At 33.5% G+C, this 17,694-nt stretch overlaps 2 protein-coding genes across 5 annotated transcripts; one reads left to right on the top strand and one right to left on the bottom strand.

Annotated features, from left to right (window-relative positions):
- The first annotated feature begins 8,897 nt into the window (after positions 1-8,897).
- LOC116214899 (beta-glucosidase 44-like) lies at positions 8,898-12,467 on the top strand. Of its 3 annotated transcripts, XM_031550392.1 has the most exons (11): positions 8,898-9,234; positions 9,629-9,687; positions 10,278-10,353; positions 10,438-10,509; positions 10,600-10,687; positions 10,786-11,038; positions 11,123-11,238; positions 11,352-11,569; positions 11,697-11,728; positions 11,823-11,925; positions 12,011-12,467. In XM_031550392.1, the coding sequence occupies exons 1-11, from the start codon at positions 8,964-8,966 to the stop codon at positions 12,286-12,288; spliced, it is 1,566 nt and encodes a 521-aa protein (XP_031406252.1). In that variant the 5' UTR covers positions 8,898-8,963; the 3' UTR covers positions 12,289-12,467. The 3 variants fall into 3 exon arrangements, with proteins under 3 accessions (XP_031406252.1, XP_031406253.1, XP_031406254.1); XM_031550393.1 differs by lacking the exons at positions 8,898-9,234; positions 9,629-9,687 and adding an exon at positions 9,756-10,139; XM_031550394.1 differs by lacking the exons at positions 8,898-9,234; positions 9,629-9,687 and adding an exon at positions 9,768-10,134.
- LOC116214898 (exonuclease 1) lies at positions 12,382-16,125 on the bottom strand. Of its 2 annotated transcripts, XM_031550390.1 has the most exons (13): positions 15,936-16,125; positions 15,780-15,816; positions 15,513-15,674; positions 15,329-15,407; positions 14,887-14,931; positions 14,606-14,755; positions 14,362-14,476; positions 14,122-14,222; positions 13,857-13,954; positions 13,677-13,769; positions 13,379-13,581; positions 12,639-13,229; positions 12,382-12,512 (listed from the first exon to the last, which is right to left on the bottom strand). In XM_031550390.1, exons 1-12 carry the CDS (start codon positions 16,108-16,110, stop codon positions 12,673-12,675), a joined length of 1,815 nt encoding a protein of 604 aa, XP_031406250.1. In that variant the 5' UTR covers positions 16,111-16,125; the 3' UTR covers positions 12,382-12,512; positions 12,639-12,672. The 2 variants fall into 2 exon arrangements, with proteins under 2 accessions (XP_031406250.1, XP_031406251.1); XM_031550391.1 differs by lacking the exon at positions 12,382-12,512 and having other exon boundaries at positions 12,580-13,229; positions 15,513-15,687; positions 15,936-16,096.
- Between the last annotated feature and the right edge of the window lie 1,569 nt (positions 16,126-17,694).

Here is a 17,694-nt window from a genome sequence, read left to right as displayed (position 1 = left end):
TCGGAATAAATTTGAATCTAACTCAAATTTTGGGCTTTTATATATTCAGTGAATCCTTTGTTTGTCCATAATCTCGGTGGTGATCTAGTGGTTTCAAACTTGTTTTTATGTGATTTAGTAACTTCAAAGTGTCGGGTTCGAATTTTACTCTAGTTTTAGTGTCAAAACATTTGTTGTGGTGTGCTCTTTGAGCTTGGATTCAGGGGAACACCAATTTCTATAAATCATATTAAGCTTTTGATGATGCTATGCTAACGGAGCAAATATTTACACTGATTATTCAATTTATCTAATATATTCACGGTTGAATACGAGAGTTTGATATGACAAAATTATCACTGCTGTTACCTACTGCTTATTTTAAAAAAACAAAAAAAACAAACTTGTTTGTCCATCGATTTACGTTTTGGGTCTTTTTATGGCGACTTATTCTTCATTGGACCACCCTGTTTTCGGTTTTCTTACCTTTTTCTTTTTCTTTTTTTCCCCACCTAATTAGTAATGCAAGACGTCACAATTTCCTCGAGGGTAATCTCTGACCGACAAAAATAATGTGAGGCTACACAATCATTTGTGGTTTTTTTTTCTTCCCTTTTTTTCCGGTAATGCCATTTGTAGCATCTGAACAACTATTGATTCTAGGGTTTTTACCCATATGGTATGGTTTCAAATTTCTTTTAAATATATTATATGTTTTAAAAATGATATAAAATATCTCATGATTTACATTTTTTTTAAATTTATTCTGGTATTATATCTTCCGTTAATGAAATGTTTGTAGACTACAAATTTATCACATGATTTTAATTTTTTCTTAAATTTATCATATAGTTTTAATTTTTTTCTCAAATCTGTCTCATTGATTTAATTTTTTTTCTCAAATCTATCACAGGTAAAAGGGTCATAGTGATAAAACCATTAAATGGTGACGGGATAGAACGACATGACAGATTTGAAAAAAAAAATGTAAACCATGAGATATTTTAGATTATTTTAAAAGTATAAAATAGATTTGAAAGAAAGACGAAACTATGAGATATATAGGGTAATTTGTCCTTTATTCTATACTTTTTTTATAGGTGATTCTATAATATTTATATTTATATTTATATTTATAAACATATCCACAACATCGATCTATCTATCTATCTATCTATAAAAACAACTAAAACTCTTGTTTAGAGTAGATGAGTTTCAACCTATTGAATTTTTGCCTTTTTTTTTTTTAATTTTGATTTCCTTACATTATATAATACTAACAAAACTCCATGCGCTTCGCGACAGAAAATAATTTGTTTTTATTATAAACAATATCAACTCCTCAATAATAATGAATGATAAAAAAGTTAGCCAATGACATAATATAAATTAATATGTTACTCAACAATTAAATCAACAATAGTTAACAAAATTTATAGAGTAATTAATATTTTTTGAAATATCACTTTATTTTAGAAAAATGTTCTTTGAATTATTGTTATAAATATCTTAATTTAAAAATTGCCCAAAAAATCCTAATTTAGATACATTTATGTATATACTAACAAAAAAAGTTGTTAGATTAGATTCCTTAATTTTTTCTTCGGTGGACTCTGTAAGTATTTTTTTAATGTGGTTGAATCTCTAAGAAATCAAATATAACTAAATTATCATTCAATATAAAATTCTCCTTATTGACATTTAAAAAAGTGTCATTAATTAAAAAAGTAACTTATTTAAACCATTAGGTTTAAAAGTAAAAACTATTACCATTTAGAAATATTAAATTATCAAAATATCTCCACCTAATCTTTATTTTTAATATATATAGAAGATTTCTTTTTTTCTAATAAATTAAAAAAAAATATTTTTTTTCCATTCTTAGAATGACATGTTGAGGCATGGGAGAGTTCCCTTGTTACTCTCCTTTAGCTTAATACTAGTTCGATTGACCTGTGCGATGCACGAACATAAAATTTTAGGACTATAACTTCTCTATCATGTAAATTTTCATTTTTTATTGATGATTCCACTTATTGTAAAATGGTGACATCAAACTATTACATAAGAATATGTACATTAATTCAAGGTAAAAGTTTGAATTTCTATTTGTTAAAAGAATCGTTACAATAATATATACTAATTGTAAAATTCATTATTAGTTGAATATAAAATGATTTTACATAGAAGAATTTTCATTATATGGATCTTATAAAATAAAAATAATTATTTATATTCATTTTATTTTGTATAAAACGCTTATATATATATATATCAATGAGAATTGATACGCATCATTTTAAGAAATAAATGAGCATACATAATATATATATATATATATATATGGGGCCACAAAATATTAAAAATGAAATAATTATGAACAAATTTAATAGTTTTCATCTATAAAAATTTGCAAAAATAATTTTATTTTTTAAAGAGCGATAAACCATAATTCTTTTAAAACTATATTTATATTCTCCTTGAAATGAATGTTATTCATGTAAGTATTATTTCTAGGACAAATAATTATAATTTTTTAATTGTGCATTTTTGCATGTATGTATTCATGAGAGGTAAATCGATATTATAAAAAGTGTTCATATTAACATATCATCGAATTTATTTTGAGTTTTATTTATTGTGTGTAAATTGAAAGTACAAAAAAGTCATATTTTAGCATAACAAATTATATATAGATGAAAGCAAAATGTATTTTCTCTTGAAATTTTATATAGTGACAAGGTAAGGAGAGTCCTTTGACACTCTCATTTAGCTTAATATATAGTAGATATAGATGTTGTGCCAAAACAGATAAGACAGAATAAAATGATTTGGTGGTAAGGTAATTGTCTTTTCCTTTTGTTAATGGTTGTTCAGAGGTTTAAATCGAAGTCCACACTATATCTTCTTTTTTTTAGATTGTTAATGGCTGTTCAGAGGTTGGCACCAAAGTCCACACTATATCTTTATTTTTATTATTTTCACATTCTCTCCTCCTCTACTTTTATTTCCTTTCCAAGTCCACAATATATCTTTTTGTTTTAAAAAAAATAGTCATTCAAATAACGGATGACTACTCATTTATGTCATATAGATAATATGCATATTCAACTTCATAGAAATAATGAAATTTGATATAGTTTACATCCCGAATAAGTAAAAAAAGAAAAGAAAAGAAAAAGAATAATATTATCCTTTTGTTATGTGAATTTTGATATAGTTTACATCCCGAGCTTTTTAAGTCCAAAAATACAAATACTTAAATAAGTCCAAAAAAAAAAAAAGAATAATATTATTTTTTTGTTATGTGAATTTTGATATAGTTTACACCCGAGCTATTTTTAAGGGAGTCATGTGGTATTGTAAAGACCTTTTTTGTTTATTTAATTTTTTTATTTCCTTATCCGAAAAGTTAAAAGAAGGAAATTTTATTTCAACCCACACCATGTTACCTTCTATCTGCCTCACCACTAATACTAATATTCTCCTTTTTTCTTAAAAAGTTGCCTAAAAAATTTAATTATTCTAAACAACATATTATATTCAGTTTCGATGTTTAAAATAATTTTTCATTATTAGACTAACACTATCTCTAATATGCTATTATCGGTAACTTGAATTTGATATTAGTTTAATATGTATCATGCAAGATAGAGTAAAGGATAAATTTTCTCGCTAAAAGAAATTTTAGAATTTTTGTTGTTTATATTTATAAGCAAATCAAATTTGACATCATATAATCAAATAAAATTTATTTTGTTAAAATAATGATTTGGGAAAGTAAGCACTGCCCCGTGAAGTGGGGTCATGCACTAGTATAAAAGTAAAATTATATCCTATTTTAATAAATGCTCTAAAACTTATTAAAATAATCTATAAAAAATTAAGAGAATTGATTAGAATTGATTTAATCAAGTCAAGCTCAATTATGAATTCCAATATCTTCTCAGATTATTAGAAAAACTCAATTTAAAAAATAAGTGACAACTAACAAATAATTATTTCATTAGATATTAACCTATGTTCTATTATTATAAGAGTAAAATTATTGTAATATATGAATTTATGGTAATATCAAAAATAAAAAATAAATATTTGAAATAAGAATGTCATCAAATTTTGTATTTAAAAAATACATAACAAGTTTTGTATGAATATCTATAAAAACATGTATATTATACAATTATTAGATAAGCGTATAACGCATTGAGACCCTTAGTTGGACAATATTTGTCGAACCATTGAAACTTAGTCTAATTTTATAAACTGATTATCGAATGAAATTTCAAATTAACTTTCAGCATATTTTATTGTGTTAGAAAGAAAATATATTTTTAAAAAATCAGAATATTTGTTATAAGAAAGGAAATATATGTGTGTTAAGAATCGACATATATATAGAATACCAAATGATATAAACACTACAAAAAGATTGATGATATATAGAATTTCTAAAATATCATGATCCTATGTAAGAAAAAATATTTATAACATAACGCTATCAAGAAACAATAAAAAAAAACTTAAAGATAAAAATGTTATAAAAAATATTTTAAAAAATAAATTTATATTCTAATTACAAAACTTAATATATGTGATAAATTTATATCAATAGTTAATTTAAAAATGTGATGCATAGTAATTGAAATAGAAATTATTATTATAATAAGTTTATGAAAATAATTGAAGATTGTTATTTGAATATTAAAATTTTTAAGTTGAAAATTGTTATCATTTTGTATAATAAAATTCATGTTTAAAAATGTAATAATTACGATAAAATTGATATGGAGATATATGAACACGAACCCGTGCAACAAAAGGAAAAGAGCTAGTATATATGAGAGCAAAAACATGATTTGCCCAACCAGATGGCCTTAGAACTCCCGAATCCTGAATGAGATTTTGTCCGTTCATTTAGCTTTTTTAAAAAAAACTAAAAATTTTAAAAATTATATGGATATAGATTTGTGGGATCGATCATTATCTTCTCGATTTTAGAGCTTCCTTTAAAAATTCAATTTAAATTTTATAATTTTTCTAAAATACGTAAATATAAATTTGTGCAGCTAGTCGTTATTTTCTTAGTTCTTTATATTTTCTAAAGGGTAAATTACAAAAAAAAAACTCAAGTTTTGTAAAATGTCTCAATTTTGTCCTAAATTTTGTTTTGTAATAGAAAAATCATAAGTTTTCTAAAATGTCTCAAAAATGACCTTCGTTATAACTTCCGTCAATTTTTGCTGCTGATGGTGGGTCCCTTTAACAGTCCACGTAGGTCACACGTAGGCTGGTGGGTCCCTTTAACGGTTCACGTAGACAAAAATTGACGGAAGTTATAACGGAGGTCATTTTTTAGATATTTTAGAAAACTTATGGTTTTTTTGTTACAAAACAAAATTTATGATAAAATTGAGACGTTTTACAAAATTTGGGTTTTTTTTTGTAATTTTCCCTTTTCTAAAACATATTAATATAGATTTTTTGGACTAGTTGGTTTTTTGAGATTTTTTTAGAAAGTAATTTTTTAAAACATATTGATATAGATGGATTTATGGACCGGTCATTTTTTAAATTAAAAACATTTTATGAAAATATGCAAATAAAACAAATCATGCAACATCATATTTATTTTTCAAAAATAAATGAGATTATATTTTTGATCAATAAATATGTTATTTCAAAAAGCAAATATAAGATTATATATTTTGTAAATAATGATACTTTATAAATAGAGAACGTACCATACATAAATTGTGATCGGTCTGATATTGAAAAATATAGCTACTAGTAGACGCGAGTTCTTCAATTTTTCATATGCATACGAGTTTACTTTAGTACATCTACCTCAGATGAAAATGTGAATTCTTCAACTTTTTTTTTCGCATTTTTTAATTTTCAAAATTTATGCATGTGGTTATCATAAAACACGATGTAACATCATATAAATCTTGACCATATTGAAGCATAAAATTTATCCCGCCATAGTTGAAATTTTTCTTTTTAATTTTTTTATGCATAATCTCTTTTCATATTGGTGGACATAAGGGTTTTTTTTATCCCAGGTGAAAGTGAGTTCTCCATCAACGTGGGTTGTTTCAAGCAGTTCAATATTTGTTCCGCTTAAACAAGATCTCGGGTTTGAGTCCTTATGAATATATAAAATTCACACTGAGATAATTTTAATCCTTAATGAGCCGACCCAGCTCGATTGGATTAGATGGGACTTAATTGAACTTTTGAATACAAGGGTTCACACTGAAAAAGTATGTGAGTTCTCCATATTTTTATAAATGAATTTTTCAATTTTTTGCCGCTTTGTTTACTTATGCACTAATGTGCAATTTGTATATTTGGTATTTTCAATATGTTTTTTTGCTTTAATTAGTCTTATTAGATATACCATTATTGATTTCAAATTATTATTTTTAAGAATTTATAACACATATTTTATACGATAAAATTAGCCAAAAAATAAAAGAATACCTGTCTATCCCGTATGCACGGACTCTATTTGAAACAAAAAACTTGTAAAAGTATATGATGTAGGTAGCACGTCTAATAAAAAATTATATATTTTAAAAAATAAAAAATCTCAATAGTTAAGAGGCCAATATTAATTATAAAATCAAGAAACCCAAAATATATTATGAAAATAAATATGAGAAGAATAAAGAAAAAGTATTCTAACCATTCTTCAGGACCATTAGTCCGCTTTAGAAAATATATATGTACTAGTGTTGGTGGTCCGTACATGCACGGGCGGTGTTATTATTTATACACATTATAATACTCACATATTTGCATGTTATTATATTTTTTGGGTGAATGCATATTACTATATTTAGATTATATCATTTAATTCAATATATTATATACAATTGAACATGAAGAGCTTACTCCAAGTAGACCCAAATGGCTAATGGTTGCTTTAGCATTTGATGAAATATGGCCTATATGTAAGAGATAATATAATGCTTAAGTGGACTGAGCCATTTGTTAATATATATTTAGTCATCAGATTATTAGATCAATCTCATGGATGATTTCCTTGAGATGGGAAGATCGAGGCATCAGGAATTTGTTGTGAAAGAGATGAGTGTTTTTATTTTTTATTTTATTTTGAAAATCATAATTTTGTTTCCCCATGTTTAATTGAATTGGCTGGTTCCATCTGAATATGATACAAATTGGGATTGAATTATTCTCGGATGCATTTAATCGTTAATAAAAAGATGCATGGTCGAAAATATAAAAATTAAGAAGAAATGAAGAAGAAAAAGCTCAAATTAGAGATTTTTCCACAATGATTGTTGCTCTTATGATTTTCACCATTAAATGTCCAATGTTTCTTTCATTAGGCACTTTTCTTACTAGCTAGGTCCCAAAGGTAGTGGGCCGGCACCACTTTGTAATCTTTATTCACCGCTGCTGTCGAACCCAATAGAATTTATCATGCACAATATTCCATGGTAAGTTTCAACTATTATAAAGAAACTATACATATTCTTTTTTTTTTTAACCCTGTCATCTGAAAGTTCAATTAGATCCTGACTAATCAAGTCGAGCTGATTCAGCTTGCTAAAGGGTAAAACTCTCTCAGCGTCAATTTTCTGAACACACAATGACTCGAACCCGAGACCTTACTTAAGCGGAACAAACGCCGAATCGTTTGAACCAATCCACGTTGATAAAAATTATATATATCCCTTATTCACCGGTGCTGTCGACTTTTGGATAAATTTGCCACCTATAATAAAGAAACTATATCCCTTAATAATAATAATATGGATATGGATATCAAGCATTCATGGTAAGTTTTTTAACTAAGAAGATTGAATCCGTACAGCAATATATATATACACACCATAATGTTCTTCGATGGATAAACTTGTATTTTCAACTTATATGACTTTAGGATGTACATCACATTAATGATAAATATTTTGGAGACCTTATCTTGTTACATGACATGAGAATGGGCAATCGATGGATGAATATTGTTAAACGGTATAAATAGGTGATTAGTATGGTATATATTTATTAGTTGCAAATATTTTATTAATTATTTCTTATCTCATTATTCTTGTGAGATGGAATTTTATAAGAATTTCTCTATAATTATATAAATTATAAGGATTCTTCATTTAATATTGTGGATATGTATATAAATACTAATATTATAGAATCACTTATTAAAAAAATTATAGAATCAATAGCTGTTCAGATACTACAAAGGACATTATTGGAAAAAAAACCCACAAATGATTGTGTAGCCTCACATTATTCTTGACGGTCAGAGATTACCCTCGAGGAAACTCTGATGTATTGCATTATTAATTAGGTGGGAAAAAAAAAAAGAAAAAAAAAGAACCGAGAACAAGATGGTCCAATGAAGAATTTGGTTGGACTTAATTTCAAATGCTAAAAATTAAGTACTGAAATTTAAAGCATTTAATCAAATAATTGCTTAATTGATTAAGTAAAAATTGTTTGATAAAATTAAATGTTGAATGTCTGGAGTTTTTTTTGTGCAGTACTCACATGCTAGACCTATTTTATTTCTTTTCACTTTTGAACCCAATCTTTACTATTATTTTTATCATTTTACAAAAATAATAAAAATCGAAAATTAAAAAAAATGGAGACAGCAGATCGAGATCTGGGGAAGGGGCGGTGGTGCCATCGATTCTGGCCACACCGCCTAGTAAGGGTGCCGCCGACCCATGACGTCGCCGTCAACCTCGATGAGGGCGATGGTGGCCGGGATCGGGGCAACTGTGGTGGGCTGATAGGCCGATAGCTTCACCCAGTTAAGAATTGGAATATTATATTATTTACTCAGAGCTTAAAGATATTTGGTAGCTTTTCCTGGCCAAAGTTCCCATAGTCTTTGTCTATAAATATAACCTTTATTGCCCTCTTCTTCTTGTCATAGAAGCTCACTCCCCATTCTCATAGAGAGGGAGACTTGAACTTGCACAATGAGAACTCCGTTGTCCTTCTCATTGCTCCTAGTCGGGGCGCTTGTAGTCTTCTCGGCGGTGGCCGGGGAAAGGGAATTCAGCCGCGGAGGAGGAGATGCGGCCCGGGTGGCGCCGGAGAAGGTGAGGCTGGACACGGGCGGGCTGAGCCGGAAGAGCTTCCCAAAGGGGTTCATCTTCGGGACGGCCACGTCGGCCTATCAGGTCGAGGGCATGGCCCACAAGGAAGGCCGTGGGCCCAGCATTTGGGACGCCTTCGTCAAAATCCCCGGTTTCTATTTTCTACCTTTCTCCATTAATTTGTCAATAATCCAATACATTAATGGATTAACAAATCATATCTTAAAATTAAATAAATGATCAATCATGCGCTTGACCATTAACTTTTCAAGTTTACCGATCCTCTCAATTATGATAATCCGGTCATTTTTAAGCTAAGAAAATGAATAATCACAGTTGAAATGATCTAATTAATTTTTCAGACAGTTAATCATGACTGTTGAGTATTGTCCGTTCCATTTGGTATTAACATTGGAGGGTGGATTTTATATAGTTGGGTGTAATTATGCTTTTTCATTCTTGGTCAGTGATTTTGGGCAATTCTTTGAAATTAATTATGCTTCAGTGTTAATTTCATTTTTTTTAACGTGTGATATTGAAAACAGGGATCGTGGCCAATAATGCCACAGCTGATGTTACAGTGGACCAGTACCACCGATACAAGGTGATCGTTCTTCCTCTTTTCTATATCGTGTCGTCGCGCATTTCCGATATAATTTGTATGGAATCAGCAGTAATTGCTGTCCCTGGTTGCTCCTCCGATTCACGATTTTCTTTAGGTTGGATCCTCAGAAAGATTTCCTCGAGAGGTTGATGACAGCAAACATTTAGTCCAATTCAGCAAAATTACAAGTACATAATCCCACGTAACATTTCATGAATAATAACGACAATAATTTCATTGCACTTAAAATCACACCAAACAAAGCTTGTGGGCTTAGTTTGCTGGCCCGATTGGCCAAAAAGTTGTCGGTGATTCGTTGGGATGGAAATGTGTACTCATGCATATACAAATATATATTGACACACACACACACACACACATATATGTGTAAATGGAGAGTACATACATATACATGTGCTATATGTCACTTTGCTCAAGTATACAAAGGTCTCGTAAGTATAACTAGCTAAATTTTACAGTCTGGTGATCTCAAGATTCTGCGGCCTGGTTGAGTTTCTTGCGGTTAGCCATAGTTTTTCGAGTGGCCATTGTCGAGCTCTTGATTTGTCGCGCTTCTCTCATTGTTGCAGGAAGATATCAATCTTATGCAAAAGCTAAACTTCGATGCGTACAGATTCTCCATTTCCTGGTCGAGAATTTTCCCTGGTAAATACTACATATCGACTAGAGTATGTTGATTTGCTGCCTACGATCAAGGCAGTTTCTTATAACTTCAGTTGTTTCGTGCAGATGGAACTGGGAGGGTCAATTGGAAAGGTGTTGCGTACTACAATAGGTTGATCAACTACCTTATTGAAAAAGGTGATCTTACCGGAAATTATTTGTTACTACAAGATAGGAGAATTCGTTTCTAATGTTCATCAAACGGATAGCGAACGCGTTGTTTTGTAGGAATTACTCCGTATGCTAATCTATACCATTATGATCTTCCCCTGGCACTCGAGAAGAAGTACAAAGGACTGCTGAGCCCTCGAGTCGTGTGAGCAATCTGCTCTGCACATCTTTCGTTTTCAAAAGATTGTTCTCCCTACATGATTTGTTCGGAGTCGATCTGACATTGGTACAATTGCTTTGCAGGAAGGATTTTGCAGATTACGCAGACTTTTGCTTTAAGACGTTCGGAGACAGAGTCAAGAACTGGATGACTTTCAATGAACCGAGAGTAGTTGCTGCCCTCGGGTATGACAACGGGTTCTTTGCCCCGGGAAGGTGCTCCAAGGCGTTCGGGAACTGTACTGCTGGAAACTCGGCGACAGAGCCTTACATTGTCGCCCATCATTTGATCCTATCTCACGCTGCTGCGGTTAAAAGATACCGTGAGAAATATCTGGTAAGATCCGTGCCCACTCGTTAAAATATTGTTCATAAGTGTATACATGTCGATGGATGATTATATAAAAGATATGATATTTAGGCGACACAAAAGGGACGGATTGGTATTCTATTGGATTTTGTGTGGTATGAGCCTCTTACCCGATCAAAGGCGGACAACTTGGCAGCTCAACGGGCAAGAGACTTTCATGTTGGGTGGTAAGTGAATGGTAAATCTTCGTCCTAGATAAGACTTGAACCGTAAGAAACAGTCTTAAGGTTCATATTTCAAGTCATCTTCTCGAATAAGAACGAATCTCTGTTTTTCTTAGGTTTATCCACCCGATTGTCTATGGAGAGTATCCAAAGACGATGCAGAACATCGTTGGAAATAGGCTCCCAAAGTTCACAAAAAAGAAGGCTAAGATGGTGAAGGGCTCGATAGATTTTGTCGGGATTAATCAATACACGACTTACTACATGTACGATCCACACCAGAAAAAGTCCAAGGACCTGGGCTACCAACAGGACTGGAACGCTGGGTTCGCTTGTACGATTATACTTCTCTTTCGTTACTTAACTTGTCGGAAGATTGCAAGAGGAATTAATTATTTGCTTCTTTTCGTGTTTCTTTGTTCTTAAACTGATAATCCGTCTATTTTCATGAATATGTCCAGATGCCAAGAGGGGAAAGCCGGTCGGTCCACGGGTAAGCATTCCGATTCCTGCTTCCATTTCGAGTTTATCCTTGTTTCTGCAATCATGGACTTACGTATGGTGAATGATTCATGATGAAATTTCAGGCGAATTCTTACTGGCTGTACAATGTACCATGGGGTATGTACAAGGCTCTCATGTACATAAAGGAGCGCTACGGGAACCCAAACGTGATTCTGTCAGAGAACGGTGAGATTTGGAACGATCTTATGTACTGGGAGATAACTGTTTGTTACTTCCAAATGAATCTCATGGAATTTCGATTTTTATCCAGGAATGGATGACCCGGGAAATGTCACACTTGCCAAAGGATTGCACGACACCACGAGGATCAACTTCTACAAGGGCTACTTGACTAAGTTGAAAAAGGCAGTTGATGATGGAGCACATATAACAGGTTACTTTGCCTGGTCATTGCTTGATAACTTCGAGTGGAGATTGGGCTACACTTCACGATTCGGGATTGTTTATGTCGATTACTCCAACCTCAAGAGGTACCCGAAGATGTCCGCCTACTGGTTCCAAAAGCTAATTGCCCGAAAGAAGCACTAAGAGCATCACAGTTCCTGTTTTAGGTTGTTTGGTAAATAATAAGTTGCAGCAAAGTGCAGCTCTTTGTTCAAGATTAGAACTTGTAGTTTGTGTAAGGTTTTCACCTAAACAGATGTACCGAGCATTTGTGATGTTAGGCTGGCGATGAGTGGCGAAGTTCTGAATGCCTTTTTGATCCATTTAAGCTTGCCTTGACCGAACAAAATCAACTCCATATCGCACATCTGAGCAGTAACGAAACAAATTAAGAGGTAAGAAGACGAATAGGGAGAAAAGCAGACGACAGCATAGTTTAACGGAAAGAATGGCAATTATCTGCCTACTGTATCGATTTGTTCAAAATTTCGTACACAAAGATCTGGTTGGAGATTCAGAGGCAGAGTACTAGACCCGAGTAAAGAAGTTCAAGATGCTGCTGTTATTGCTTACAGAGCTCTTGATTTTCTTTCTCTTTGGTTTATTTCCACCTTTATCTTGCTTGCTGTTAGTTGCTATCCTCTTTGGCCTTGAATTCACACTCTCCTGGGACTCTGAACTGCCCATTAGCGCGCGCTCTTGATCTCCCACATCTGTAACTTCCACATCAGTAACTTCCGACTCCCGATCCAACTCAATCACATTGTGTAGCCCTTCAGTGCATTGTTTATCTTCAGTAGCAGCTTCAGGAAGTATGTCAGCTCTCACGGATACAATCTCCGATTTCTCGACATAAGTCAGAACAGATGCGTCTTCGGTGATGTTCATTCTCAGGTCTGAGCACTTTTTTTTCTTAGCTTTTTCAATTCTGAAGGGGTTGTTGTCGGGAACTTTTAAGGAAATGCTGACCACAGCCCCTGAACCTTCTGCGTCTTGGCTTGTTTCTGAAGGCAGTACCAGTTTCTCGAATGTGGCGGCTTCCTTCAGACATTTCGCTTCATATTGTGCTGGGGTTTGCTGCAATACTACAAAACGAACGAATAATTACAATGGCAAGAAAAATTCATCATTAGAATATTATGATTGGAAAAGATTTCACCGGTATTTGTGCAGAAAGCTCACTGCATAGTTAGTAAGTACCAAATGATATCATTAGTAGGATACTGGAACTTACTGGGATTATCTGATACGCTGGTTTCCTTGGACGAGAAGACACGAAAGCACTTCTTTTGTACAGATAGAGCAGTCGCCTTCTTTTGCCAATGTTGGGATGACTCAGGGACAGCAACAGGTTTTTCGGTGTGATCAAAGGCCTCCATATTTGTCGGGTCTAATTTCCCTGTAGCAATAGCAGTAGCTACCGATGGAGGGATTTCACTAGTTATGTTAAGGTCTACGAACAGCAATAGAAATGCAAAGCAAAATTAAGTCGAGACTGTTCAAACGGAAGGAGGAAAAAAAAAAGAGGATACGGCCCCAGAAAATCTAGATTTCCTTCAAGGGACTGCAAGAGCTTTTTGGGAAGAGGCTTCAGGTGTGTGAGTTTCTTTGCTGTAGTGTCGTATCTACGAAGAAAGGTAACCCGAGAACGTGACCTTGAAGCTAAAATGATATCATAATAATTAATAATTTGCAATATAAACTTCACATACATGAGAGCATGTTGGAAAACAGCTACTGCCTCATGGAAAGATTTGGGATAATCTTCGGGCATCAGATTTCCCTTCTCAATCTTCAAAACCGATAGAGCCTGCAAAGACACCATATGTGAAGTGTCAAAGATTTACGAGCAAAATGGCTCACTTATTGAAGGAAATGAGGTTTTGGTCAGCCGCAAATATGAAGTGTGCAATCTATCACTTTTAAACTCATGTAAAAGCAGTACAGAGTGCACCATTACTAACCGTGCAAACTTACACGATCTAAATTTCTGTACTTGGAAATAAGGGAATAAGCTTTCTTTATCCCTATTCCCGGAACCGAAGGAAGGAAATCGCAGCCAGCTAGCACACACATTCCTGCGTGAAACGTCACAAAATCCGCTCCTCAGTATGATTTATTTGGCAACTTCAGGACTAAATTCCACTTAAAAAGGCAAATGAAATGAGCTCCCTGTTTGTATTTACAGATAGCAGATTTTCAGTTAGCTAAACGTACCGATGAATAGGTCTTCGGTGAAACCTCGAAATGATGGTACACAATCTGCCGAATCAAACACCTTCTCAAATAGTATCTCTTCCCCACTTCCATACCGATCCATTTTAAAGATAATCTGTATACAGTTGTCCAAATTTAAAACATAATCACTTGATAGCTTCAAGTTCGTTTGGGAACATGGAGTCATTAGAAGAGCAATAGACCTCCATCTGCGTCATATCAAGAGTTTCGAAGAAGTTCTTACAGCTTTACAACCGTATGCCATCAGATCACTATCCTCTGTGATTACAGCTACTACTCCTCCTTTCTCTACCTCAAGACTAGAAAGATACGCTAGTTGAGCATCGGCCTCATATGGAGCCACCACAAATTCGATGTTCTCCGATCTAAGAATCTGAAGTGCATAATGATAAAAATAAAAGAATGCTAATACTGAAGCTTTGATTTTGTTTTGTAATAACCAATGTAGCAGAGGATGTGTTGAATAAAGTAACATAACGTCGGTGCAGTAAGAACTAAAAATACCTTAATCAACTGATGAGCAATAGCAGGTGTGATACTTACTCCTCTCTGCAATCAGAAAACGAGTACAGCATGAGAATGACTGTCTGCATTCTCTAACTGAATCAAACAAGCATAATCGATTTATCTCAGCTGAACTTAAAATGGTATATTCATCAGCAGTCTATTCCTTTCAAAAGGAAGGCCAAATTAAGTGCTGAGAAGGAATTTGTTTACGATTGGCACCAAACATCAGAAGGTAAGCAACGGTTAGGTGCTTCCTAACCTAAGATCAAACAGAGAGACATCTGCAGATAATCTTCAACGCCATTAATAAATGGTACGTTTATCTCACGCGTCGCTAAAACATGTCAACAACTTGATGCCAATCGATCTTGTGAAAATTAAGTTATACACAAGCCTGCAAAAGAACAGGATATCGAGATAAAGAAAAGCTCTTTAGTACCTGGAAGAGCTCGGATGCTGCTTTGACATCTCCTTCGTTGAGTTTCTGCATTGCCAATTCCCGATTAGCCTTCCTCCTCCTGAAATTAACCTTGAAAAAATATCAATAAGACATTAAAGGACAGCTATCTATTCAGATGGGCATGCATTAAGAAGCAATGGGTGTACGAATTGGAAAAACGTGCCTCTGCCTCTCGTCCTCAGTAGCGGCCTTACAAGGTATGCTCCCGCCATCGAAGACTACCACAGGGGTCACCTTGTAATGACGGAGCAGCTGGATTCGGTGCATGAAGTAATTCAAGAATTGCAGTTTTTTGTCCCCTTCTGAGTTGAGGCACAGCTCCATGCTGCAGGAATAAGCTGCACATTACCAACCCATGAATTCAATCACGAAATCAATGAAACAAGTTTGAAATGATCGAAGAGAAGCTTGAAAATTGAGCTTTACCGACCTCCCTTGTGAAGCCATGAATAAGCATCGATACCCACCTGCCCCCCCACCCCCAACAAAAAAGAAAAAAGAAAAAAAAAACATGAGCTGCATTTCTGGGATTGGGGCAGAATATCAAGAACGATTGATGAAATGGTTAAAAAGTTCGGATTTTTACTCGTTTTCCTGCGTATTTCTCGATGTGGATCGGTTCGATGTAGGGTTTCATGAATCTGAGAAGATCTTTGATCCCCATTTGGCCCCCTCTGGAAATTCTTTGCTTCCAGGGGTTTAGGGTTCTTCGTCAGATCTGAGGATTGACTGAATGGGAAATTTAAAATTTTTTCCGCCATTGTGGAAATACGACCGAGAAAATGGCGGGAAGAGGAGCATGGGTCGAGCCTAGCCCGACAACGTTGTTCCCCTTCAGCCACTGATAGGACTCCACGTGTGATATGGTCGGGCGAAGCTGACGTGGCGATGTGCTATTGGTTGTTATCCCACCGGGAATATCCCGTTGTTTCCCGCGAAATCTTGTTTGAATTTTCCCCGGTAACTAGGAAGAGTCCCGCGACTATGGCTATGTGTTCTCTATTTGCATTTTTGGATTAATTATCAATAAACAACTTGTAGCAAAAATAATTAAATGGTTCGAGCTTCATTCGCATATTACTACAAGAGAGATTGGACCCAATCAGCCCATACGTAACTTGCTTGTCTTAACCCATGAATAATTATGAAGAGATTGAGTAGGAAATGTTAAACTGAGCTCCCCGACCAATCTTGATCTCCCACAAAAATACTCTACTTAGGTTTATGATGGATAATGAATTGCGAATATGTGCAGAGCCAAAGACTACGGAGTAGGGGTGCAAGTGAAAACAGGAAAAACCGAAAAAATCGACCCTACCTGACCCAAAAAAAAAAAGAAAACGAATTTTTGATACCCTAAATCAAACTTGGGTGGTTTCTTAAGCCGAAAAAATCACCCGCTAGAGTTAGGTAATCGTACCAAAAAAACCGATGGAGCCCAACTCACCTGTTAGAATTTTAAATAATTATTTTATAGTTCACACTTCATATATATATAACCTATTCTTCCTTGCCTAATCACACTTTATGAGACAATGTTAATGTTTTTGGGCATGAATGATATTTAATTTATGTTGATGAACTTATTTAAGTATCGACTATGGTGTATCATCTGATTATGATGTTTTTTATTTGTTAATTTTCACATTTGAGAATTTATAATATCAAACTCGGAGACCAAAAAAACCACATGAAAAAACCAAGTCCGTTAGTGGGTGATTTTTCATCACCCAAATTATATTTTGGGTGATTTTTTTATTTGAAAAGGTCACCCTAGAAAGTAGAAACTTGACATCCACCCATTTAAGTAGAAAAAACCCACCCACCCGCCCCATATACACCCCCGACTCATGGAGTAGATGTGCTACTTATTTGTTGGACGAGTGTTGCTCGGGTCAATTTGTACTTACAATGACTGATCAATCTCATTGATTCGAAAAAAACCAATTTTGAGAGGGATCTCAATCTGAGTAATTTATGTGGATAATAAATATACTTCCAAATAAATTCCTTCTTTTTTTTGAAAGCATACTATACCTCTAAATAAATTCCATCTCCGTTCACTTACCAAACAAAAAAAAAAGATTCCCTTTTTTATTTTTGCCAGCGAGATAAACTTCATTATCGGTCACAAAGAGAGTATAGTGCAGTAACGTACGTCTCCACTTGATAATCAAGAAATTTCAGATTTGATACCCTTTGTGAGACTACGTGGCTATTATAATTTTTATTTTATTACACTAAACTTATGAACTTCATCTTACTCGAAAAAAAAAAAAACCCTTCACTGGCTGGAAAAAAAAAAAAGAAGGAAAATCCTTCAATAGTTGGTCTTAGATGGGCCG

The sequence above is a fragment of the Punica granatum genome, chromosome 7 (assembly GCF_007655135.1).
Source record: "Punica granatum isolate Tunisia-2019 chromosome 7, ASM765513v2, whole genome shotgun sequence".
Lineage (NCBI taxonomy): Eukaryota > Viridiplantae > Streptophyta > Magnoliopsida > Myrtales > Lythraceae > Punica > Punica granatum.
The sequence above is the reverse complement of the archived record's forward strand: the minus strand, read 5'-3'. Positions and strand labels throughout refer to the sequence as shown.

Excerpts from the sequence above, each read along its gene's own strand:
- LOC116214899 (XM_031550392.1), top strand. The coding sequence starts at position 8,964 with ATGAGAACTCCGTTGTCCTTCTCATTGCTCCTAGTCGGGGCGCTTGTA. Across the intron at positions 11,570-11,696 it reads CTGGAACGCTGGGTTCGCTT|ATGCCAAGAGGGGAAAGCCG; the intron begins GTACGATTATAC and ends GAATATGTCCAG. Across the intron at positions 11,926-12,010 it reads CGTGATTCTGTCAGAGAACG|GAATGGATGACCCGGGAAAT; the intron begins GTGAGATTTGGA and ends ATTTTTATCCAG.
- LOC116214898 (XM_031550390.1), bottom strand. The coding sequence starts at position 16,110 with ATGGCGGAAAAAATTTTAAATTTCCCATTCAGTCAATCCTCAGATCTG. Across the intron at positions 14,477-14,605 it reads TGGCATACGGTTGTAAAGCT|ATTATCTTTAAAATGGATCG; the intron begins GTAAGAACTTCT and ends AACTGTATACAG. Across the intron at positions 13,955-14,121 it reads AGTACAGAAATTTAGATCGT|GCTCTATCGGTTTTGAAGAT; the intron begins GTAAGTTTGCAC and ends GTGTCTTTGCAG.